Source organism: Cetorhinus maximus, chromosome 24 (genome assembly GCF_964194155.1).
Source record: "Cetorhinus maximus chromosome 24, sCetMax3.hap1.1, whole genome shotgun sequence".
NCBI lineage: Eukaryota > Metazoa > Chordata > Chondrichthyes > Lamniformes > Cetorhinidae > Cetorhinus > Cetorhinus maximus.
Genome location: NC_135902.1, coordinates 2,706,727 through 2,733,716, shown reverse-complemented (window position 1 = coordinate 2,733,716; position 26,990 = coordinate 2,706,727). Strand labels below are relative to the sequence as shown.

Here is a 26,990-nt window from a genome sequence, read left to right as displayed (position 1 = left end):
CCAATCTGATTTCTGCCTTGATCTGCTGACCTGATCGCACCTCGACACCCTCTTTTCTCACTTCAATTCCACTTTACCGGCAAGTAGGACTGCTGACACATGACATTCTATCACATAATATCGTCCGAGCTCATGTGAAGAATGACATGGTGGCAGCTCGTACCTGTGGAACTGTACCTGGTGGGTCAGCATCAGGTCAACCACTTCCCAACTTGAGTTGATACCAAGGCAACACTCCTCACCGAGACTCAGTGACTTACAGAAGGGCAAAATACAGACAAAAACGTTCGAGAAAGAGATTATTTGGGGAAAGATGAATTCCCCTTAAAATCGACCTTTTTACACGTACATTGCGCTTTGAAGAGGTGTGGGGCTGACATTTCTGACGTTTGGTCCAAGATGCTCACGTCATTTATCAGGAATTCACGAAACTCGCTGAGTCAGGTTCTCTGCCTTCAGGTTGATTGGGGAGGTCTGTTTAAACTTCAGGTGGAAGGCTTGGTGAGGTTCAGGAACATGCAAAGCCACTGGGCAGCTGGACCCAGCTTCACTTGCTGAAGGGTAAAGCAGAGCGATGTCCCATCGCTGGTGTACAGCGAGCCGAATTCCTGTGCATATTTCTGTTGGGAGGTGTTGCAAACATCCATCAGCAGCAGGTTGAGGTAACAGACCAAACAGAAACTTTCTATTCCTTTGAAATTGTCCCTTTTATTCCGCCTTGATCTTACAGCAATGTTTAAAATTATTTTTTAAATTAGTTATTATAGTGCCTGTGATTGATTACAGGACACAGCCTTCACTAGAGAGGAAGGTTCCTGAATCTACAGAGTCCTATGTTCACTTGCTACAGAAATTTTACAAAGCTGGACGGCCGCATCGTTTGGGTGAGAATAACATGAGCCATGGTTACAATCTGCTGATGTTTAATGATGGGCCTTTCATTCCAAAGTCTCATACATAAAAACCCAACTCTTGGGTGTGCTGTTCCCGTGTGACAGGGGCATCTGGTGGCATGAAAACACCAACAAAACTCACATATAAACACAGATAAAAACAGGAAATGCTGCAAATACTCAGGTCAGACAGCACCTGCGGAGAGAGAAACAATTAACATTTCAGGTTTCATCAGAACTGAGGAAAGATAGAAACAAAATAGATTTTGAGTGAGTGAAAGTGGGGTGGGGGGGTGGGGGAAAGAGAAATAAGAACAAAAGGGAAGTGATAGGGTGGAGGGCAGGAGAGGTTAAATGACAAAAGGTTTCATGGTACAAAACCTAAAGGAAGTGGTAATGTATAACGTAAAGCAACAAACGATGTGTCCAGATGAGGTGTGAATGGCTGCATAGCAGCCATCTGAATGCAACATGAGGGAATAAAAAGAATGAGACAAGACCCACCCAGCAAAAAAACAGAAAATTCATGCAGAGGCTATGATGTAAGATTGTTGCGGTGTTGAGTCCAGAAGGTTGTACAGTGCTGTTGAAAGGGGAGCTGCTGTTCCTTCAGCTTGCATTGAGCTTCACTGGAACACTGTACAGGTCAAGGACAGAAAGGTCAGTGTGAGCAAGATGGAGAATTAAAATGACAAGCAACAGGAAACTCAGAGTCACACTTGTGGACTGAATGGAGGTGTCTACAAAGCAGTCACTAGTTTTGTGTTTGGTTTCTCTAATGTAGAGGAGACCACATCATGAACAGTAAATACAATATACTAAATAGAAAGATGTCTAAGTAAATCGTTGTTTCACTTAGGGGTCCTCTAAGGCAGTGGTTCCCAAACTGTTTGGTCATGTCTCCTCATTAAGATTTGCCAACTTGAGTGCCCCTATAAGCGTTTCTTTTTTTAACTACCCTCTATTGTAAATCATTATAATTACACATTACAGGTAAACAAATATCATTAATAACTTTCACATATCATTAATATAATGGATGAGCTTGTTTGTTGGAACCTCACTGCTTTTCACTCTTTTGCTCTTACAGGAAGCAGCGTGTGAAGAAGTGTAGCCAAGGTAGGAGTCCGTGGGCTTGTAGCAAAATGGAAACCGAGAAGTCAAGGAAGGGAAGAGTCAAGATGGGCCAGGTAAAGCTGGAAATTGGAAACAAAGCCAGTTAAATTTTCCAGTTCATTGGGGCGGGGAGGGAATCAGAAAGCAGCATCATTACAGTCATCAATGTACTGGAAAAAGAGGGGGCCCAAGTAGGATGGGAATGCTCTACATATCCCACAAAAAGGCAGGCGTGGCCGGGAGTCACCTTTCATTTGGAGGAAGTAAATGGAGTTGAAGACGAAGTAGTTCAGAGTGAGAACAAGCCAGGCAGGGGAGGGTGGTGGTGGATAGGGATTGGTTGCTCCTCCACGCTGACCTTTCTGTCCATAGCCTTCAGTTCTGATGAAAGGTCATCTTGACCTGAAACTTTTAACTCTGTCTCTCTCCACACAGATGCTGCCTGACCTGCTGAGTATTTCCAGCATTTTTTTTAATTTCAGATTTCTGGCACCTGCAATATTTTGATTTGGTGTCACATTTAAACACATTGCACCGGAACCATCATGAAGCAACTGGTACTCACTTGCAGGCTGTATGTCGGCTGAAACATCATTGCCTTCATCCTTCAAGTGGTTTCATTTACCAGCTAGATCTGAATTCAATCACAGTCAAAAGTTTCCCAAATTCTGTTTTAATCTTTCGACAAATATCACGTTTTACAAAAAGTAAATTGTGTCCATTTGGCGTACGATATGACACACTTAAACATCAATTTATTGCTATAACTTTATAAATTGGAAATTGCTTTTCTCTGGATGGTTTTGTGCATTTATAAAGGATGTTCTTTTTCTTAGCCACATTATTTCCTCCTTAAAGAGTAGCTCAAACACTTCACAGGTCTCAGACTAGTGTCGTATTAGAAAGCACACAATTTCTAAACCTCATCCGCCCCCCCGCCTTCAAAATATTATTGTTTATGATGAAAAGTTTTAAACTTCAACCTTGATCTCCCAAACCCTAAAGAGTGTTGAGGTTCCCTCTTCCTCTTACACATCCTCCCTACACATCAGAATCATTCCAAATTGTTAAGACTAAAATTAAACGGTGCTTTAAAGGTTCATTTCAGGCTCAATCACAGACAATTAAATCAGCTCGAGTTGAGAGCAACGATGACAGTTTCCAAACATAATTAAACAGAAAAAAAGGAGAAGTATAAATCATGAGTTGCTTGCAATTTTATCTGGTCTTCTGTTTTCTCCAAATGGGTTCTTGAATATTAGAGAGAAAAAAATATGTAAAAATTGTCAGTCTTCAGCAACAGGAGTTCCAAAATTCACAATACAAAAGACAACTCTGCCATCCTTCTTTTAAGGTTCTGTGCTCTCTTCTTTCTTCAATGCCTGTGACATTAAACAAGAAGTGAACTCCATCAGCCAGGCTGCTCAAATAGTCTGCTTGGTTTTCTAAAACAGCAATCTATCGTAATGTAACCATCTCTGTACTTTTAGTACTATGCTGACCATTAGATAATAGCATTACAGTCACTTTGACCATGACATCATGAAGCTATTTCAATGAAATCCACAAGGTACACAAACATTATCTGAATCATCAGATCAGATTACAGCCCGGAACATTAACATGAAAATCCTATTGTTTCAATATCGCATGAACTGACTGAAGAATAAGTCCATTCGAGGTTTTTTTTTTGCCTGTCTATTTTATTCATTTAGTGGCACAATAAAGGTCATCAAAACAAAATGTAAATGCTTGCTGGGGCATTCTAGGCTGAAGGATGTACAATTTATGACAGAAAACCGTGACTGACAAGTTATCCGGGCCCAGGCAGTGACAAAGAGGAAGGGCTCACAAATTATGCAATATACATTTGCCAGAAACTCAACACTTGTTGTTAAACAGCATTTATTGGTTGGATTCTATAGACCACAATAAGAATACAATCACATAATGCCTCCTTGCATGGAGGCATCATTTGGGGCAGATTTTCACCACGGGAACATACAAAGTTTGACATTTATTTCCTTTAAACGAAGAAAGTCTTTTCCCAGTCGATGTCTCGATACATACCAGTCGGTGCTTTTCTCATGTGCTGTAAGGCACACGTTACTCACTTTCAGACTCCCCCAAACACAGAGCAAGGTACAAACCAGAAAAAGTTTTAAACTGAGCCATTTTATATGGATGCTGCAGATAAATCGCGCTGATGCCCCCCAGTGCTGACAGCTCACTTGCAACATGATGGATCAATTACTGGACCCTTTTCACAATTAGGGTATCAGTGCAGACACTCGAAATTATTTTCAATCGGAGCTGTACAGACCTTTTTGCTCTGGGCAGCTCACAAAAAAAGACATTATTCATCGTGCTGCATCTAGTCAAGGTCAGTTAAGTTTTGTCTATGTAGATTAAACAGGCCTCGTGCATTCCCTTGGGTGCAGAGAACAACCCACTTACTGTAACTACTAGATTAATGGGCTGTTGTTGCTGAAACAGATCTAAATATACCTCCCATAAATTATCATTTGAAACCTTGAATGCCATATCATATTACACCAATACTGTAATGGTTTTGACTGCAGGTTGTATGTCATATTTCAATTTGACCTGATTCATGCAACACAATATTAAGGTCTTGATTAAGGAGTTGGAGAGATGTAATTCAAGACCATTTAACCATATTAAAAGCAGTCGGCTTGTATATATCAGTGAAAATGTCATCAACTTAAGCTATTTTAATCCTCCCACTGTTGATGTACAAACATGAATTTTGTCCTTGTCTGTAAACGGCCTTGTACGATGTGGTACTGGACGTCTCAGTCCCTGCACTGCATTGAGTTAGGTGATATCAGCATTGGAGGTGCTCAGATTAAGCTTAGTATAACTAGGTGGGTAAAATTGGTTGTTAGTGTAGCTATTAGGGTCATCAGGATTTAAGATATCAATCGAGCTCATAACGTGGCTCATTTATACCTGCTAGAAGCAACATACGTTCATACGTGGGGATCTGTTCTCTGCAAACAAAAGGAAGAATGCTTTCAAGCCTTGCACCTTTTCTGAATTACTCCAGAGCTTTTTTTCGAGTTATCAACAGTCACAGATTGCAACTCTTTCGAGTACAATCACAGTTCTTGGTTTCCGGGAGTGGGACATGAACCCACAACCCTCTGATTCAAAGGCGAGGGTGCTATGAACTGAGCCACAGCTGACACCTCCTCCAGAGCTTGGGGAGCCTATAGGTCCCTATTGCTTTCTCCATGGCAACGCCTCGGCCAATCAGACTTGACTTGTCAACTGCTCAGTACTCTTTTCGCTTACAGTATAAACTTTTATGATGGCTTGAAATTTGACATTCTTGTGTTTGTCCTGATAATTGCAAGACGAAAAGCTTCAGCAATGTGTCTCTCTTTTTAGCAATATTCGAGATACTAGATAATTTATGAAATCGAATGTAATCCATCCTGATGATTTGCATCTACATCAACAGTTTACTTTTAGCAAGTTGACTGGGAGCTCACACCAAAGGTTACAGAGTCTGATAAAGTTGTTTCTTCAAAAACCAAAGACTAGTACACAAGACGTTTTTCTCAATGACAGTAAATAATGAGAGATTCTTTAACCCCCCCTCAGACAGACAATGCTACTGGGCAGATAACACATCCAAAATAATGTTCTGGATTGTCTGGAGCAAGTACCTCTATTGATGGTGTTTGGCACTGAGCACAAGAGAACACCTGGAATGAAATCTCAAAACACAACAGTCAAGATCCAATTCAGCTGTGATGCCTCCCACAGAGGATTAGAAAATGAAGACTTGACCATTTAAGAAGGGACTGCCAGTACCTGTGGAGCCACAACCCAACACCAAACATCATCTTCAGGCACAAAGGAAACAAAACGAGAAATGTTTTTGATCATTCCAAAAGCTCTTCATGTTTCTTGTTTTGGAAAAGGCTCAAATTTCACTTCCGTACCCTGTCGGAGGGCAGCCACAGAAACATGAGATGCAAAAATAACAAAGGGCAGTCACAACTCAAAAATACTTCAAGGCATTTCTATCGAGGTAATGAGCAGATTCAAACTGGGGGACCTGCAGTTCTTTAGGAATTTGTTCTCCAATGTAAGTTTTGCACAGTACTGCACAGCATCTGAAAATAACTAACTAGCATCGCTCCTTAAATTCATTACGTTGGATAAACTGCGCAGACTGTACAGAATGAGAGGTGTGGCAGTCTTCTTGCCAGTTCTGCTAGTCTTTGCAGCAATAGTGTACTTCTAAAGATAATGGATAGCAGGGAATGAATCTAAGGTAATGAAAACCAGGGAAACAGGCAGCCAAATCCAGAAATTGGATTACAGATTCAAAGTCACTTCCCTTTGTCTGTTAATATATTTCTTCAATGGTATACAACAGTGAGAGATTCACCAGACAAACTGTTAACAATACATTTCAAATCTGTGTTAAGTTAAATAAATCTGCATCATTTAAGTTGATAAATTTGTAAAATGAATCCTTGGGTTATGGGTGTTGCTAACAAGGCCAGCACTTATTGCCCAACCCGAAATGCCATTGAGGTGATGTTGAGCCACGGTCTATGTTGTAAAGCTACTCCCAATTGGCTGAGATAGCCATTGACGTGGATAAGTATCAATAGGTTCAAGAGACAACCAGATGGGCTCCGGGAGAGAGGAAGGATTAAGGAAAGTAGGAGAGGCCATTTTCAAAAATAGTGGGAAAACTTTTTGGCCTTTTGCTGATCCAAAACCTTTTTCTGCTTTTGGTTAGCTTTTGTGCTAACTGTGGTTCAATGTGATCCAGATTCAGGCAAGGGGAATGATGATTTTTGATATCATAATGGCGTATCCTATGTGCCGTCTACAATTCATCGACTGGAGTGCATTACAGGCCAGCCAACTTTGATGAGTTTCTAAATCATTAAAACAACAAGATTATAGAAATCTTTATTCCGAACTTAGGACAAAAATTATTGATCAGTAAAACGAAGAAAAATCTGGCAAACGAACAACTGTGATGTATAATTCAAACTAAAGTGATTTTACACTACCTCGGTAATGTAATAGTCTAATGAACTTCGTTTCACAAAATGTTACTGAGAAAAAAGTATATGTTGTGTTCCTAATGTGAGGTGTTATAAGATGGTTGTGATTTGGACTGTCTCTTTAAATTCCAGGTAAAATGACATAATGAAAAGGCTCATGTCTGCGCAACGATAAACTGATGTGACTGGTTACCAAAGGAACAGGGAACCCAGGTCAAAGGTTATTGAAGTCCACATGCCAGGTTTAACGCCTGAGAACAAAGGACAGAGAATCTAGCTTTGCCATGAGTCGACTTACAGACTCTGAGGCAGCTGTTCTTGCTTTGCGCAGGTTTACAGATTTCCAAATAGTTTGATTAAAAGCCCTGGACACAGAAGCAGCAACCGTTGCAAGCAGCAGGAAAAAGCTGCTCTCTGCTAGCTACCAGGCAGAATGCTGGTGAAAGCCTGTCCTTTTTGGTGAAGAGAAGAAACCTGCAGAGGTCTAAGACCAGTAGAAGATTCGTCCCCTAGCACAGCCGGGAGAAAGAATCACCAGAGTGAGTCTTGCTGCTGGAAGTCGGTTCGGAAATTCTCAGGAAACCGAGGGACAGGACGTTCGACGGTAAGTGAGCGTTACGACTCAGCGAAATTGGAAGAAGCAAACCCACTAGAAGCTGGGAGTGACTTTGGACTGCTTCCTATAAAGACTGCGATTCTGCAGAGAGCATGCTGTAATGCCTATATGCGGTATGGGGTTATCACTTGTGTTAGGGCACTAATAAGGATCATTTTTTCTGTAGTTTACAGTATTAGCACCCTAAGTAATGTTTAGCTGACAATTTTAAACATTCAAATTTTTTTGGTTTAAATTTGCTGGTCTCCAAGGGGATCGTAATAATTGTCTTATAAGTTAGAAGCATGTAATACAGTAAACTTCCCAAATTTGGGAAGCACTACAATATGAGGTACCAAGAGTCTCAGATTTAACTCACCGTCTTGAAAAACTGGCGGCCCAGATAGGAGGTAGCCATACTAGTTAGATTTTTTCCACTTCCTATTTTACATTTTATGTATCCATAGAGATTGGACCCTTGAAGCGTAACACCCATGATAACCACAGCCTGTTCCAAAGGGAGAGAAACAGTAAGAGCACTTGAAAAGAATATCCCATGGATGTAAAACAATATCCGCTTGATACAACTGATTTAGCAAAACTATGTGCGGAATAACATGTTTTTAAATTTATTTCAAGAATGGCATGAATTTTTAAGACAACATTTCAAGTGATACAAGTATAACAATCTGTCTCTATTCTGCAATCTCCCAAACTATAGAAAACTATCTGCACTGTTTGTATTGATGCAAATATATTAAAAAATGATCAATGTTATTTTTGTAAGAAAAATCTGAACCACAGAATTACACCTAGGCACACGGTCACAAACTTACCAACCATTTCAATTTAAAGGAAAAGAAAGTGCTGAAGACAAAAATGACCCACAGAATGGGACAGATGATTAATCCTAACCAGAAGATTTTGGATTCAGCTTCGGAGGAGATTCTCTTCCCTTTCCTTGAAGGCTATGAAGATCACACAGATAAAAACATTTTAAATTAGAACAGAATAACGAAACATTCTACTCTTTCCCTCAGAACTCACCTCAATGCAACTATTATCTGGAATATACACTTTCCAGCTTGATTTCAACTATCAGTAAATATTTATGTAATTAATTTAAAATTTACACTTAAACATTTTCAAGTATTACTTATGTACTTTTTAAAATGCCCTGTTCTTGCTTATTCAAGTTAAACAGTTTTTCTTCAATATTGATTTACTTTGATGATTAGTATTGTGGAAGCAACTTAACTGCTTCCTTTATCCTATACAAGTTGTTCACTTTAATAGAGCAATGCCCAGTTCCTGCAAGTAAGGCAGATGCTGCAATAAGGAATCATTGTCAGAGCTACTCTGAAGCAGCATCCATGCTGCTCAAGTCTCAAGGGACATGAACACTAAAGTACGCCCCCCACTGTTAATTGTGTCTAATTACATGCAGGCATTGGGTATTAATTGGGATTTCACTCGAGCACGTAAGAAGGGACATTTATTGAAATTATGGGGTGGTTGTTAGTATGTGTATGTTTGTAATTTAGCTCTAAACAAATGTAAGGCAATAAATTATTGGAGTGTGCACAAAGGAAATGTAACATTTGCAAGGGGGACTCTAATCTTCATATAGACTGGACCAATCAAATTGGCAAGTGTGGTCTAGAAGATGAGTTTGTAGAATATTTTCATGACAGTTTCCTGGAGCAATGTGTTGCGGAACCAATTATTTTAGATCTGGAATTGTGTAATGAAGCAGAGTTAATTAGTAATCTCATAGTAAAAGTTCCACTGGGAACTGGTGATCATAAGACAATTGAATTCCATGCTAGGTTTGAAAGTGACACATTCCAATCACAAACACACACTTAAACTTGGAGGCAATTATGTAGGTATGAGGGGAGAATTGGCTAAGGTTGGATAGGGAAACAGACAAAGAAATGGCTCTAAATAAACTGTGGAAAACATTTAAAGAATATTCAAAAATGCATTTGATCAACAAGCAAAAACTCAGCAAGAAAGATCCATCCATGGCTTACTCAGGGAGTTAAGGGGACTGTTAGATTAAAATAAGAGGCTTATAAGGTTGCAAAGAATAGCAGCAAGTCTGAGGATTGGGAGAGTATTAGAAACAAGCAAAGGACAAACCAAAAAGGTGTTAAAAAGGGAAAAAATAGAAATCGAGAGCAAACTAGCCAGAAACATGAACAGATTGTAAGGGCTTTTACACGTATATAAAATGGAAGAGAGTTGCTCAAGTAAATGTTAGTCCCTTAGAAGCAGAGATAGGATAAATTATTAAGGTGAATGAGAAAATGGCAGGGACATTGAACAAGGGTCTTGGCCAGGACTTTCCGGTCCCACTGAAAATCAATGGGCTTTTGGCTGGTCACGGTGGGGCCAAACAATCCCGGTCTCGTGTCTGTCTTCACAGTAGAACGCATAAGTTTAATACCAGAAATAGGGGTAATGTAGATGCTAAAAAGTGACAAAATTAAATAAATTAATATTAGCAGGGAAAAACTAAAGAAACTTAAGGGACTAAAATTCGACAAATCCCCAGGACCTGAGGATTCTAAAAGTGATAGCTGCAGATATAGCAGATGCTCTGGCTATGATTTTCCAAAATTCCCTAGATTCTGGAACTGTCCCGGCAGATTGGAATTTTGCAAATGTGACACCACTATCCAGGAAAAGGAGGGAGAAAAAACAGGGAACTATTAGGCCAGTTAGCCCAACATCAGTTGTCGGGAAAATGATTGCACGATGATCTATTAACTCTTAACAATGCATTTAAGAGGCAATGATCAGATACAGACAGCATGGTTTTAAGAAAGAGAAATCCTGTTTCACAAATTGTAGTTTTTTTCACAATTTGGTTTTTTTGAGGATGTAACTAGTAGGGTGGATAAAGGGAAACCAGTAGATGTAGTATACCTGGATTTCCAAAAGGCATTTGATAAGGTGCCACATAAAAGGCTGATAGGCAAGATAAGGGCTCATGGACTTGGGGGTAATATATTAGCATGGATAGAGGATTGGTTAACAGACAGGAAGCAAAGAATAGGCATAAATGGGGCATTCTCAAATTGGCAGGCTGTGAATAAAGGATCAGTACTGGGGCCTCAGCTATTTACAATCTAATTTAATTTAATGACTTAGATACATTGCTCTGTCTCTTTGTGTAAGTTAGCTGATGATAAGAAGCTAGGCGGAAACGTAAGTTGTAAGGAGGATGCAGAGAGGCTACAAAGAGATATAGACAGGTTAAGTGAATGGGCAACAAGATGACAGGTGGAGTATAATGTAGGGAAGTATGGAGTTATTCACTTTGGTCTTAAGAGTAGAAAAGCAGAATACTTTTAAAAGGTATGAAACTTGTAAATGTTGATGCTCAAAGAGACTTGGATGTGCTGATACAAGTAACACACCAAGTTAGCATGCAGGTGCAGCAAGCAATTAGAAAGGTAAATGGTATGTTGACCTTTATTACAAGGGATTGGAGTACAAGGATAAAGAAGTCTTGCTACATTTGTACAAGGTTTGGTGAGCCCACATCTGGAATACTGTGTGCAGTTTTGGTCTCCACATTTAAGAAAGGAAATACTTGCATTGGAGGTGGTACAGCGAAGGTCACTGGGATGAGGGGTTGTCCTATGACGAGAGGCTGAGTAAATTGGGCTTATATTTTCTGGAGTTTAGAAGAATGAGAAGCGATCTTATTGAAACATACAAGATTCTGAAGGAGCTTTAAAGGATAAAAAAGGTTGTTTCTGCTGGCTGGGGAATCTAGAACACGGAGATACAGTCTCAGGATTGGGATGAGGAGAAATTCCTTCACTCAAAGTGAATCTCAGGAATTCTCTACCTCAGAAAGTTGTGGTTGCTCCATCGTTGGCAATCTTCAAAGCTGGGATAAAAGGATTTTTAGCAAGAGATATGGGGAGCAGGCGGGAAAGTGGAATTGAAGCTCACAATCAGCCATGATTGTACTGAATGGCAGAGAGGGCTCAACAGGCTCTATAGTCTACAACTATCTCTCGTTTTCTTGTAAAGATTGAATCCTGTATTTCCTTTACCAACTAGCTTTCCAGATTAGAGCACCCACTGTAATTTACAGATCAACACACACAGAAATTTGTTTCAGTCTCATCTAAACAAAGGAACAACTTTTGGTCGACCATACCTTTTTGGCCTCAAAGACCCAGTGGCTCTTTCCATCTTCGTCAACCTGGTTCCACCAGCGTAACCCCACCAGTAGCCTACCAGTGATGTTCTGGACCAGAGATATAAACAATGCAAGATAATTACAGGATCTCATCATATATTGCACTAGCATAGTAATTCTTACAAACACAACAAAACATAAACATTGCAGTTTTAGTTCAAGTACCTTGAGGGCTTACTTCATAAAGAGTTAAAACATGTTATCCATTCAAATATGCAGCAGCAATGTTTAGATTCTTCAGTGGGTATAACAGTTGACTTCAAATCATAGCTAACAATTAGAACTGCTACACACATCCATTTAACAAAAGATGTACAGAATTTGAACATGTACATTACTGTTCAATAGAGATAAATAATGCTGGACTCATTTATACTGGGACAGCAGCCAACTTACAGCAAGATGGTACTTCTGAACTACAGCCCAGACTTCGCAGTCAGGGAAGTGACGGTACTTACTGGTGACCTGCCCACAAAGGTCCAGCAATCTCTGTGGTGGGGATTTCACCTTTCCTCATGTTAGCTCCATTCTAGCACCAGCTTGAGGGCATCTCTGGCTTCTGGCACCAATGATGTCATCAAGTAGGATAAGCAGCCAATCACATTGCAGAAATTCTCAGACAGCAAACCAGGAAGTAACAATCAGCTTCTCTCATTCACTTTCCATAATTTTACCGAAAGCAAAATAAAGATTGGGACATACACATGGGAATAATACAAAAAGTGAAATATCAAAAACAAACTTAATTTTTTTTTATAAGATCTACGAAAGTTTTATCAGGGAACAGAGAAATCTGACATTCCACAAATATAAAAAGTAGTTTTTCGTGGCCAGAGAGATTGCTCAGCTGCAATTAGAACTTAAGCAGTTAAAAAGCCAGTTACATCTCATTCAAGCGGTTAGACTGGGGGGAGGGGGTGGTTGGTTTCTACAGTGAGATTAGGGGAAAGAAGAAGTTCATATTAACTCAGTTGATCTCTAGGGTTTCCATCTGGAGGAGCAAAGAATCTCCGACAGCAATGTCTAGAGTTCCACTTTTAACGGCAAGTGTAGGGACAGGAGAAGTTGCAGACAGTTTAACTGTGCCTGTATAGTTGCAGACAGTTTAACTGTGCCTGTATGGATGAAGTTGCAGACAGTTTCGCCATCATTACAACTACAAAATCCGGGCCATTATATTCCAACAGCAACATCATAACTGCATAGATAAAGCACCATTTGCTGGAGTCCAACCTATGAGAATATTAAAACTGTTAAGAATCTTGTCACCTATGTAACCTGTTAATGATGTGCTCATCATCATTAATCCAATTGACTGGTTAAATAATGACAATGCAATAATCCCACAGGCTGGAAATTTGCTGAGACCTACAAAGTACACCATGATTACTTAATGGCCCAGATGGAGTCATAGCGGTCTACAGCACAGAAAAAAGCCTTTCAGCCCATCGAATCTGCGCCAGTCAAACAAGTACCTAACTATTCTAATCCCATTTTCCAGCATATAGCCCATAGCCTTGTATGCCATGGCATTGTTGCATATTACAGGAAAAAATAATGAGTTCATGGTGTAAGCCAGTATTAGTGCATAAAAATTACAGCAACTTGCAACTGGGGGAAAGGGATGGCGTAGTGATATTTTCGCTGGACTAGTGGTCTAGAGGCTCAGGGTGATGCTCCAAGGACCTGGGTTCAAATCCTGGCTCAGCAGATGGTGGAATTTGAATTCAATAAAAATCTGGAATTAAAAGTCTAATAATGACCATGAAACCACTGTCGATTGTTGTAAAAGCCCACCTGGTTCACTATTGTCCTTTAAGGAAGGAAATCTGTTGTCCTTACCTGGTCTGGCCTACACATGACTCCAGACCCATAGCAATGTGGTTGACTCTTAATGCCCTCTGAAATGACCTAGCAAACCACCACTCAGTTGTCAAGGGCAACTAGGGATGGGCAATAAATGCTGGCCCAGCCAGCGACACCCACATCCCATGAATGAATTTTTAAAAAAGAGGAAAAGGCACACCACCATTGCTGTGAGGTTACACTCATTAGGAAAGGATGAACAGACTGGGTCTAAGGATGATGCTGAAGAGCAATCCAATGGAGTCCTTTAAAATGATGAAAGATTTTGACCGAGTGGACAAAGTGAGAGCATTTTCACTTGTGGTGAAGAGCAAAAGGTCATCAACATGAGGTAGTCACCAAGGTCAAAAACTCACTGGGCTGATTGTAATTACCAAGATGCCAAACTGTTTGCTAACATTCAAATACAGGAAAGATTAAAGATTAGAAAGCCCCGTGTAAGAAGGAAAATCACCTTTAACCTCTCTTTTACACATATGTGTTAGACTTGGGGAATAAGTTACCAAGGGGGGGCTACTGGAACAAATATTAAATGGGTTTTAGGGGCAACTTGACAGTTTCTGGAGAAAGAGAAAAGATTGAGGGACATAGTGAGCATTGTGGGTTAAAACCACTGTTCTACCAAATGGCCTTTACCAATTCCTAAAGGAAATTGTTATTGCACAGTTTTTTTTTTAAGTGATGGTCTTATGTTTATCCAGCTAGAATATAGCCCTGGATGCCATGGTGTATCGTCAGTAATCCAATAGCATTCAGTACAACAGAACAATCTCCCTGTACGAAACAGCTAAATTAGGTGTTCCAAAGGTTACTTACTTTTACAGTCCAGAAGTCACATGATAGAAGCAATATTATTGTCACAAAGCAGGCAATGAAGCTAGTGCTCAGGAACTCACAAAGAAGGTAGACAATTATTGCACTAATTCGGAAAAACAGGTGGAAGAAGCAAGCCACTGGATGCCTTGAAAAAAGAGAGAGAAATTTTTTCAGTAAATCCACTGACAATACATTACCACAACTACAGAACGATATAATATTGCACGAGGTATATCATTGCAGATTTTCTGGAAAAATACCTCTGGTCAATCGTTTATGTTTCACTGTTTCACATACTGCAAAGGAGTGTCACTTAGGCTCGATTTTAACCAGTGGAAGGGCGTGGGTTTGGGTCGGAAGCATAAAAAGGAGGAAATTGGCTGCGCAGCGTGTCAGGAAGTTGGCTCCTACCCACTAAATTCCACATTTAAGTGCAGCATTTTACACCGCGTGCAAACAACCCTCTCAGGAGAGGTGCGTTGACAATTTCAATCTGGTAATCGCTCAATTGCAGCAATATTACCGCAGACTTTGGAATTTACAGGTTTCCTGAGCTCTTTGGTGTCAGTGGAAGCAAGGTGAAAACAGCAGCAATTCAGGGAGATTTTCACAAGGGCCACTTTTTGGTTTTCAGGGGCTCTTTTTTTATTCTCACTAACTCCTTTATTAGATGACGCAGAGACAAAGTAACATTATCTTCATTCCAAAACAAAAACAGAATTACCTGGAAAAACTCAGCAGGTCTGGCAGCATCGGTGGAGAAGAAATCAGTTAACATTTCGAGCCTTCACGACCCTTCGGCAGAACTGAAGTATAGTTAGAAGAGGGGAGAAATATAAACTGGTCTAAGGTGGGGGGGGCGGGGGGAGAGAGAAGTTGAGGGTGTGGTGATTGTGGAGATAAGCAAGCAGTGATAGGAGTAGATAATCAAAAGATGTCACAGACAAAAGGATCAAAGAGGTGTTGAAGGTGGTGATATTGTCTAAGAAAAGTGCTAATTAAGAATGGAAGGCAGAATACTCAAAGTACAGCTCTAGTGGGGGTGGGGTGGAAAGACTAACAAAGTTTTAGTTTTAGATTTAAAAATAATGGAAATAAGTGGGAAAAGAAGAATCTATATAAATTATTGAAAAAAAAGGGAGGGGGAAGAAACGGGGTGGGGATGGGGGGAGGGGAGTTTAAGATCTAAAGTTGTTGAATTCAATATTCAGCCCGGAAGGCTGTAAAGTGCCTAGTCGGAAGATGAGGTGCTGTTCCTCCAGTTTGCGTTGGGCTTCACTGGAACAATGCAGCAAGCCAAGGACAGACATGTGGGCAAGAGAACAGGGTGGAGTGTTAAAATGGCAAGCGACAGGGAGGTTTGGGTCTTTCTTGCGGACAGACCGCAGGTGTTCTGCAAAGCGGTCGCCCAGTTTGCGTTTGGTCTCTCCAATGTAGAGGAGACCGCATTGGGAGCAACGAATGCAGTAGACTAAGTTAGGGGAAATGCAAGTGAAATGCTGCTTCACTTGAAAGGAGTGTTTGGGCCCTTGGACGGTGAGGAGAGAGGAAGTGAAGGGGCAGGTGTTGCATCTTCTGCGTGGGCATGGGGAGGTGCCATAGGTGGGGATTGAGGAGTAGGGGGTGATGGAGGAGTGGACCAGGGTGTCCCGGAGGGAACGATCCCTACGGAATGCCGTCAGGGGGGGTGAAGGGAAGATGTGTTTGGTGGTGGCATCGTGCTGGAGTTGGCGGAGGATGATCCTTTGAATGCGGAGGCTGGTGGGGTGATAAGTGAGGACAAGGGGGACCCTATCATGTTTCTGGGAAGGAGGAGAAGGCGTGAGGGAGGATGCGCGGGATACGGGCCGGACACGGTTGAGGGCCCTGTCAACGACCGTGGGTGGAAAACCTTGGTTAAGGAAGAAGGAGGACATGTCAGAGGAGCTGTTTTTGAAGGTAGCGTCATCAGAACAGATGCGACGGAGGCGAAGGAACTGAGAGAATGGGATGGAGTCCTTACAGGAAGCGGGGTGTGAGGAGCTGTAGTCGAGGTAGCTGTGGGAGTCGGTAGGCTTGTAGTGGATATTGGTGGACAGTCTATCATCAGAAATTGAGACAGAGAGGTCAAGGAAGGGAAGAGAAGTGTCAGAGATGGACCATGTGAAAATGATGGAGGGGTGGAGATTGGAAGCAAAATTAATAAATTTTTCCAGGTCCCGACGAGAGCATGAAGCAGCACCGAAGTAATCATCGATGTACCGGAGAAAGAGTTGTGGGAGGGGGCCGGAGTAGACACAATGCCACCACCAAACACATCTTCCCTTCACCCCCCCTGACGGCATTCCGTAGGGATCGTTCCCTCCGGGACACCCTGGTCCACTCCTCCATCACCCCCTACACCTCAACCCCCACCTATGGCACCTCCCCATGCCCACGCAGAAGATGCAACACCTGCCCCTTCACTTCCTCTCTCCTCACCGTCCAAGGGCCCAAACACTCCTTTCAGGTGAAGCAGCATTTCACTTGCATTTCCCCTAACTTAGTCTACTGCATTCGTTGCTCCCAATGCGGTCTCCTCTACATTGGAGAGACCAAACGCAAACTGGGCGACCGCTTTGCAGAACACCTGCGGTCTGTCCGCAAGAAAGACCCAAACCTCCCTGTCGCTTGCCATTTTAACACTCCACCCTGTTCTCTTGCCCACATGTCTGTCCTTGGCTTGCTGCATTGTTCCAGTGAAGCCCAACGCAAACTGGAGGAACAGCACCTCATCTTCCGACTAGGCACTTTACAGCCTTCCGGGCTAAATATTGAATTCAACAACTTTAGATCTTAAACACCCCCTCCCCCCATCCCCACCCCGTTTCTCCCCCCTCCCTTTTTTTTCAATAATTTATATAGATTCTTCTTTTCCCACCTATTTCCATTATTTTTAAATCTAAAACTAAAACTTTGTTAGTCTTTCCACCCCACCCCCACTAGAGCTGTACCTTGAGTATCCTGCCTTCCATTCTTAATTAGCACTTTTCTTAGATAATATCACCACCTTCAACACCTCTTTGTTCCTTTTGTCCGTGACATCTTTTGATTATCTGCTCCTATCACTGCTTGCTTATCTCCACAATCACCCCACCCTTAACTTCTCTCTCCCCCCACCCACCCCACCTTAGACCAGCTTATATTTCTCCTTTCTCCTAACTATACTTCAGTTCTGCCAAAGGGCCATGAAGGCTCAAAACGTTAACTGATTTCTTCTCCACCGATGCTGCCAGACCTGCTGAGTTTTTCCAGGTAATTCTGTTTTTGTTTTGGATTTCCAGCATCCGCAGTAGCTTTTAGCTTTTTGTTATTATCTTCATTCCGCCCGGCATGTCCTCATTATTGCGAGGTTCACGTAGGTTCCACCAGTTCACCCGTCTGACAGCCCCCTCCCCCGACCCCCACCGACAGCCCCCTCCCCCGACCCCCACCGACAGCCCCCTCCCCCGACCCCCACCGACAGCCCCCTCCCCCGACCCCCACCGACAGCCCCCTCCCCCGACCCCCACCGACAGCCGCCTCCCCCGACCCCCACCGACAGCCCCCTCCCCCGACCCCCACCGACAGCCCCCTCCCCCGACCCCCACCGACAGCCCCCTCCCCCGACCCCCACCGACAGCCCCCTCCCCCGACCCCCACCGACAGCCCCCTCCCCCGACCCCCACCGACAGCCCCCTCCCCCGACCCCCACCGACAGCCCCCTCCCCCGACCCCCACCGACAGCCCCCTCCCCCGACCCCCACCGACAGCCCCCTCCCCCGACCCCCACCGACAGCCCCCTCCCCCGACCCCCACCGACAGCCCCCTCCCCCGACCCCCACCGACAGCCCCCTCCCCCGACCCCCACCGACAGCCCCTCCCCCGACCGAAAGCAATGCTGCAAACTACTAAGTATTCTGTTTAACGCTCCCTCATTGCTTGGAGTTAATTCCCATCTTACCATTCATCACAATTTAAAAAAACACTTGCCAGACAGCCACTATAAATGGGCATTACAGGAGAGTGGCAGAAGCAAATTTATATGGCTCAAAATTAAACAAACTTAACATTCTAACATTGCAACCACCCAAATGTAAACCTTCCAGAACTTTCCTCTTCCTCTTACTGCTACTTCATCTTGCAAATCCTGGGGCTTCAGCTGGGCTAGAGGCAGACAGCTCAGATCCCAGCTCTGACCGCTGCTGATGCGCTCTTGGTCAATGTCCTCTGGGATCTGGAGCTCCTCAGGGCTCTGTGAAGAACTGCTCCCCCCACATCTGTGTATGGCCATCAGGACATGAAGCAGCACGTGTGCCAATGACTGAGGGGAGGGGGAGCAACGGGTGAGTTCTTGAAACACTAAGAGTCCCCACTTCCTTGTCCATTTTTACTATCACCCCTCTCTTGGCCCATCTGCACTTCCATGTTAGCTATCAGCTAGAGAGCACTTTGCTGCAGATCAGTGGGGTGAAAAATGGCCAAGTCTAGGGTATCAGTCATCCTATTTAAGATGACCTTCATGGTGTACAAGTTGTTGGTGAGAGGCCTGCATGTATTTGTTTGATTGCTACATTTGATGCTCCATATAGGTGGTCACTCTTTCCATGGATGAAGACACCATCAGAAAGGCCTGCACCATCATGGCACTCATGCTCAAGACTGGCCTACTCCAATTTCCCTCTTAGCAAGTACAGTGCGGCTGGAACATCTGCTAGTAGGTGGCACATTCTTTACTGCTGTTCCAGGAGCATCCTCTTCACTGACAGCCCTCAACATTCAACACCTGCATCCAGCTGAGCACAGCTTGGCACGTCTGCAACCTCTGCCATGGACTCTTCAACGTTCCCCTTCTCCGTTACCTGCTCTTGTTCACTTATGATGTGAGAGTCACAAAGTGAAAATCCAACTCCTTTCCTTACTGGCCCCACTGAAGTGTGATGTGAGCTGCTCCACAAGTCCCTGTGGTAACACACCCTCAGAGCTGGTGACCTCCTCTGAGAAATAGTCATCCTCCTGCATCAACTCCCATGGGACATTTGACTGCTCAGCAGCAGATGAGAGATGAATTAGAACAGTCAAGGTGAAGAAGTTCTAACTGATCATTATGCAGATGATCATATTTCACTCACTGCTGACAAGTCAACATGAGTGAGCGCTGTATACCTTCTGGTTGTCTGATATCTAACTCTGTCACCAGGTATCTGGGAAGCCTCAACAGTGACACCAAGGCTTCACTGACATTCAGTGCCTCCTCCTCTACAGCAGTCAGTATCAAGATGGCTGGATCGACATCTCCAGCTCTCTTCCTCTCCGTCATGGTCTGTACCCCCTCCTCCTGCAAGGAGGGAAAGAAAGGATGGATGAGTGAGTCCATTGGCATATGTTCACCCGATGTGTTACTCACAATAAGAGGTTGTGGTGGAAGAATTAATCCAGGCTGGTCTCTTGGTTCAAGCTGGTTTATTTCCAAGACAACTCCTCAGTGCTACTCATTTCCTAGTAGCTTCCACACAAAGTGTTCCAGCTGTATCTTTTTATTTTATTTCGATGGGATAATTAATGCCCATCATTTAACTAACAATTGGTTTTAACCAGATGATTGCCATATTAACACGATGGATACAGAGTATTTGTTGAGGGTGACCATGAGGGAGAGGCATGGCACTGCATAAAGATGAGGGTGAGTGTTAGGTGGTGGATAGACAGATGGGGAGGTAGGGAACTGAAAAACAGAGAAGATAGGGGCACTTGCCAGGTAAGTTGGTGTTAGGAATGATGGAGTAGGTTTGAGAAGGCAGCATGATGTACTTGAACACGCCACTGTACTTCCCTTCCAAGCCCTGCTTGGGTCATTAAACCACTAAAAGCATCAAATCCAGGCGAATAGCATCACACACCTGCTGCTGCCCTCCTCTGTTACCTCCTGCCAGCCTTGGTGGTTTCACTGGCAGGCTTCTTCCTCCTGTCAGTAGGAAATGGGGTCCTTCTCGGAGCTCTTAAAGCCCCTGCACCATTTTCAGGGCAATGTCAGCTTGATGCACACGCATTCCATCCTGTCGCTTCCTTGTGTTCTGATTCCCCGCTCCAGAACCCATTAAATTTGACGTTTGCGATATCCCTTTAAACACTAGGGTTGAAATCAACTCATCATCATGCCCGCTAAATCTAATTGCTCAGGAACCCTGACAATAATATGTTAACGCAGTGGTTGAGTTAAAAAGCTGCCGTCAGGCACCCCCGCCGGTACGCCGTCAGGCACCCCCGCCGGTACGCCGTCAGGCACCCCCGCCGGTACGCCGTCAGGCACCCCCGCCGGTACGCCGTCAGGCACCCCCGCCGGTACGCCGTCAGGCACCCCCGCCGGTACGCCGTCAGGCACCCCCGCCGGTACGCCGTCAGGCACCCCCGCCGGTACGCCGTCAGGCACCCCACTTCCCAGCATATTGGAAAGGTAAAATCCAGCCCCTCATCTCTGAAAACATAAACAATGTTCCAAGTTAAATGGCTTAATTCAGGAGGGGTCTACAGCTTTACATGATCTATTGCAACATTAGCAAGAAGAATTTCATGTTTTGCCAGACTAGGTTTGTTTCGAAGTTTCCCAGTCTGATAGCCCAACAACAAATAGAGCAGGATATTCATAATAACAGAATCACAGTGCAGAAGAGGCTCTTCGGCCCATCAAGTCTGCACCGACACATAAGGGACACCTGACCTACCTACCTAAACCCATTTACCAGCGCTTGGCCCATAGCCTTGAATGTTATGATGTGAGAAGTGCTCATCCAGGTACTTTTTAAAGGATGTGAGGCAACCCACCTCCACCACCCTCCCAGGCAGCGCATTCCAGACTTCACCATCCTCTGGGTAAAAAGGTTTTTCCTCACATCCCCCCCTAAACCTCCTGCCCCTCAGCTTGAACTTGTGTCCCCTCGTGACTGACCCTTCAACTAAGGGGAACAGCTGCTCCCTATCCACCCTGTCCATGCCCCTCATAATCTTGTTCACTTCGATCAGGTCGCCCCTCAGTCTTCTCTGCTCCAATGAAAACAACCCAAGTCTATCCAACCTCTCTTCAAAACTTAAATGTTTCATCCCAGGCAACATCCTGGTGAATCTCCTCTGCACCCCCTCCAGTGTAATCACATCCTTCCTGTAATGCGGCGACCAGAACTGCACACACTACTCCAGCTGTGGCCTCACCAAGGTTCTATACAACTCCAACCATGTATTCAGAAGTCAGTTTCCTTTACGGCAATATTGTATAACAAAGATTTTCACTATTTTGGCTGTTTAAGATTACAATAATAGCCAATTAGTACGCATTTACACTCAAAGTTTAAATCAATACAAAGCCCAAAACATTTCATACCAAAACACAAAAGGTAAAAAACTTGAATCGACTGCACAGCAAGTGGAACCAGATTCCCTCCTTGAAGGAAGCTCACTCTGCTTCATTCTGGTGTCAGCTTGACTGTCACAAGATTCAGACCACTCTTGTATTCTAACTGCAGTAACCAATGCAAAACCTCAACAGTCACACTGTACATTTATCTTTAACGTAATGATTATCCAAAAGTAACCCTCAATTCTCTGCAAACCAAATTTGAAAATTAGGTATTCAGATGATTCCATGATTAAGTGTCACCAACAGAAACAACTGCCCATAGAGAGCTCATTTCATTGAAAATAACGATAGAGAATCATCGCTACAAGTCTGTGGTTTTCCACAGCACGCTCTGTGAGAGAGCACCAGTTTGTACAAAGGAATCTCCCAAAAATGTAAAATCACGGCTACAAAGCTTTGTTCAAATATTTAAGAATCACATCTTGCTGTAGAGTCAATATTTCATGACTTTTCACATACAAAATTTCCAATTTCTGATCACACAAACCAAATTAAAGAGAGCCAAAGAACAATTTAAACAAAAGAAAAATATTGTTAACCAAGTCTTATTAACTTTTTTAAAAAATTCATTTATGGGGTGTGGGCTTCGCTGGCTGGGCCAGCATTTATTGCCCACCCCTAGTTGCCCTTGAGAAGGTGGTGGTGAAGGCAACTAAGTGAAGGCAAAAGAAAAGGAAAGAATGTTCTAGATTACATGTACTCGGACCAGTATACAAGAATGACTGCTACGTTAAAGTTACTGAAAGTTTAATGAATTAAGAATTTTCAGATAAATCAATCTATTTAAATAATTATTTTTGAAAAGCTAGGCAATTAGAAATCAAAAACAAAAGCTCTCATCAGCAATGTACTCCAATAAACAAATTATGTACAAAGAGTTCAACAAATGTGGTAACTGTATTGACAATGGGTAATAGCTCAAAAGAACAGCACAGAGTGAACAATGTCAAACTTTACAGCTTCAGTAAAAATGTACAAGATTTTTAGCTCATCCTAAGCAAACCTGTGGCTAACCTGAGGTGAATTATTCATCGTCAGTTCTATTTCTGTTGTATTTCCTGGAAAATTTATTATGTTTCTAATGTATTTAATGAACCTAAAAATACAGCTTTATTTCTATTAAGGAAGCTGATTTGGCAAATTTCACTTGGCACTGATCGCACAATAAAGGAGGAAGTAGGTAATTTTCTGGCACTGGGCAAAGCATTAAGATTTCCTATTAAGATATCAGACCCGAGAGCTGGGTCTGATCTAAACAAAAACAACCTTTCAGCATTGAACCTTCTTCTCACTCGCTTGACCAGTTCCTGCTTTCAGACCAATCACGACATTTGCTACATTTTCAACAAATGATTTTGTGAAAACAAGTGCCCCTAAGTCCAGAAACAATCGAGAAACAGACACTGAGGCCGGCGCACTCCCACCGATCCAAATCAGCCCACGTGAACTGCGTTTTCACCTCCCCCTGAGGATCACATCCACTTTAAACACAGACATGACATTTTAAAAGCATAAGAAAAAGGAGCAGAAGTAGGCCATTTGACCCCTTGAGCCTGCTCCACCATTCAATAAAATTGTGGCTGGTCTAATCGTGGCCTTCCAATTCCACTTTCCTGCCTGTCTCCCATAACCCTTGACTCCCTTGTCAATCAAAAATCTGCCTAACTCAGTCTTGAATACATTCAATGGCCCAGCCTCCACTGCTCTATGGGGAAGAGAATTCCACAGACTAATGACCCTCTGATAGAGGGAATTTCTCATCTCCATCTTAAATAGGAGACACATTTACCTTTTCAATTTTTTTAAAAACTGGATTCACCTTTCAAAACATCAGATTCTTTTGACTTTGAACCTTCGCCCTTACAGCTAACCTCCACCCACAGATCTAACATCTAACAGATCTAATTTGCCCCCAGAGCTATCCTACCTATAGACGTAATCCCCAAAGGGCTAACATCTGATAGATCTAAACCCCCCACAAAACAGCACAACCTTTCTCAGAACGACACACCCACCCCGCAGGCTGAGACTTCTGGGTCCCCATTGCACCCAGACCCCAGTATTACCGGATCCTCTTCCTCTTGGGTTTTCTTGACACCTCATCATCGGCATCAAAAAGCGACACATCCTCCGCCTCATCACTGGATTCCTGCGGGTAGCAAGGAAACAAATGAGGGGGAGAGGGGAAACGCGAGCGGGGGAGGGAAATGGGTGAAGTAGAAGGGAGGGGAGGGGAGGGGGGAGGGGAGAGGAGGAGGGGGGAGGGGAGGGGAGAGGAGGGGGGGAGAGGGGAGGGGGGAGAGGGGAGGGGGGAGAGGAGGGGAGGGGAGGAGGGAGGGGAGGAGGGAGGGGAGGAGGGAGGGGAGGAGGGAGGGGAGGGGAGGGGAGGGGAGGGAGATCCCCCCCTCTTTATGCCTCTCCCCATCTCCGGCCACTTCCCTCTCTCCTCCCCTATCCCTCTATCTTTTCTTCTATCTCTAATCCCCTCACCCTCTCTCTCTCTCTCTATCCCCCTTTCTATTTCTCTCTCTATGCCTCTCTCCCTTTTCGTTCTCCCTATCTTTATCCCTACATCTCTATCCAACCCTCCCTCTATCCCTCCCCCCCATCCATTCCTCCCTCCCTTCCTCCCCACCTCTATCCCTCTCTCCATCCATCTGCCTCTCTCTCTCCCTCTATCTATCCTCCCTCCCTTCCTCCTCCTCCTCCCTCTATCAATCCCTCCCCCCATCCATTCCTCCCTCCCTCCCTCCCTCTCTCCCTATATCCCTTCACTTCTCTACCTCCCTCTATCCACCATCCCTCCTCCTCCTCCTCCTCCCTCTATCTATCCATCCCCCCCCTCTCCCTCTCCCGCTATTCCTCACCTGCCGCATCATTCTCTTCGCTCCGCCATTGACACCACTTCCGGACCACGTGTCCCTTGTTTACCGTCAAGACCCCCTCAGGCCCCGCCCCCTTACCCCTGGATGTCCGCTCAGCGCCTGATTGGGAGTGAGGTCAGTGCGCAGGCGCAAGACCGGTTCTCTCAGTCAGTGCGCAGGCGCTGGAGCTGCCCGCTTTTGACAGTGCGCAGGCGCAAGGCCTGTCCTTCCAGTCAGTGCGCAGGCGCGGTACCAGCCCCTCGAGCTGAATGGCGGTTGTGGTTTGTTGGTCCTGAGTTTAGAGAGTGAAGCGGGTCAGGAATTCGCTGCTGTTGCTTATTGTGTTTTATTTAGGGTTTACCCACCCTCTAGAATTTGAAGATCAATATCCAGGAAACTGCTGCCTGCAAACCTGGAGAAAAAGCATTGATTTTTTTTGTCATTTTAGAGTCATTGAGTTTACAGCACAGAAAAAGGCCCTTCGGCCCATCGAGTCGGTGCCGGCCAAACAAGTACCTAACTATTCTAACCCCATTTTCCAGCACTAGGCCCATAGCCTTGTGAGCCAGGGCATCGCAAGTGCACATCCAAATACTTCTTAAATGTTATGAGGGTTTCTGCCTCTGCCACCCTTTCAGGCAGAGAGTTCCAGATTCCCACCACCCTCTGGGTGAAAAAATTCTTCCTCACATCCCCTCTAAACCTCCTGCCCCTTACCTTAAATCTATGCCCCCTGGTTATTGATCCCTCCATCAAGGGGAAAAGTTCCTTCCTGTTTACCCTATCTATGCCCCTCTTGATTTTATACACCTCAATCATGTCCCCCCTCAATCTCCTCTGCTCCAGGGAAAATAACCCCAGTCTATCCAATCTCTCCTCATAACTAAAACTCTCCAGCCCAGGCAACATCCTGGTAAATCTCCTCTGCACTCTCTCGAGTGCAATCACATCCTTCCTATAATGCGGATTCCAGAACTGCACACAACACTCTAGCTGTGGCCTAACCAGCGTTTTATACAGTTCCAACATAATCTCCCTGCTCTTATATTCTATGCCTCGGCTACTAAAGGCAAGTATCCCATTTGCCTTCTTAACCACTTTAACTACCTGCCTCAGTACCTGAGGGGACTGGTGGACATGCACACCAAGGTCCCTCTGATCCTGGGTACTTCCCAGGGTCCTACCATTCATCGTGTATTCCCGTGCCTTGTTTGTCCTGCCCCATTGCATCACCTCACACTTCCATTTGCCACTGATCAGCCCGTCTAAATCCTCCTGTAATCTAAGACTATCCTCCTCAGTATTTACCACCCCACCAATTTTCGAGTCGTCCGCGAACATACTGATTAACCCTCCTCCATTCAAGTCCAAATCGTTTATATATACCACAAACAGCAAGGGACCCAACACCGATCCTTGTGGAACCCCACTGGACACAGGCATCCAGTCACAAAAACACCTCTCGACCATCACCCTCTGCTTCTAGCCATTCAGCCAATTTTGGATCCAATTTGCCAAGTTGCCTTGGATCCCATGGGCTCTTACCTTTGTTATCAGCCTCCCATGCGGGACCTTATCAAAAGCCTTGCTGAAGTCCAAGTAGACTACGTCAAATGCATTGCCCTCATCTACACACCTGGTCACCTCTTCAAAAAATTCAATCAAATTGGTCAGATATGACCTCCCGTTAATAAAACCATGCTGACTGTCCTTGCTTAATCCCTGCCTCTCCAAATCTAAATTAATTCTGTCCCTCAGCATTGCTTCATTAGTTTCCCCACCACTGAGGTTAGACTGACTGGCTTGTAGTTCCCAGGTTTATCCCTTCCTCCTTTCTTGAATAACGGTACCATATTGGTTGTCCTCCAGTCTTCTGGCACCTCTCCTGTGGACAGAGAGATATTGAAAATTATTGCCAGCGCCCCTGCTATCTGCTCCCTTGCCTCATTCAACAGCCTGGGATACATTTCATCTGGGCCTGGAGATTTATCTCCTTTTAAGCCTGCCAGACCACTTAGAACCTCCTCCCTTTCTATGCTAATTTCTTTAATTATATCACAGTCCTTTCCATACTCACGTCGTCCTTCTCACTTGTGAACACCAACACAAAGTATTCATTTAGAACCCTACCCACGTCTTCTTTCTCC

At 44.0% G+C, this 26,990-nt stretch overlaps 1 protein-coding gene across 2 annotated transcripts; it reads right to left on the bottom strand.

Moving 5' to 3' along the window:
- Positions 1-1,048: 1,048 nt before the first annotated feature.
- Positions 1,049-24,969, bottom strand: LOC144699609 (Golgi apparatus membrane protein TVP23 homolog B-like). Of its 2 annotated transcripts, none has more exons than XM_078570675.1 (7): positions 24,847-24,969; positions 24,046-24,128; positions 14,572-14,716; positions 11,848-11,937; positions 8,501-8,632; positions 8,044-8,172; positions 1,049-3,391 (listed from the first exon to the last, which is right to left on the bottom strand). In XM_078570675.1, the coding sequence occupies exons 1-7, from the start codon at positions 24,856-24,858 to the stop codon at positions 3,359-3,361; spliced, it is 624 nt and encodes a 207-aa protein (XP_078426801.1). In that variant the 5' UTR covers positions 24,859-24,969; the 3' UTR covers positions 1,049-3,358. The 2 variants fall into 2 exon arrangements, with proteins under 2 accessions (XP_078426801.1, XP_078426800.1); XM_078570674.1 differs by lacking the exon at positions 1,049-3,391 and adding an exon at positions 5,231-5,984.
- Between the last annotated feature and the right edge of the window lie 2,021 nt (positions 24,970-26,990).

Coding starts and splice junctions, on each gene's coding strand:
- LOC144699609 (XM_078570674.1), bottom strand. Junction 14,717..24,045: donor CCCAAGAGGAAGAGGATCCG/GTAATACTGGGG, acceptor TCTTTTTTCAAG/GCATCCAGTGGCTTGCTTCT. Junction 8,633..11,847: donor GGGTCTTTGAGGCCAAAAAG/GTATGGTCGACC, acceptor TGATCTTCATAG/CCTTCAAGGAAAGGGAAGAG.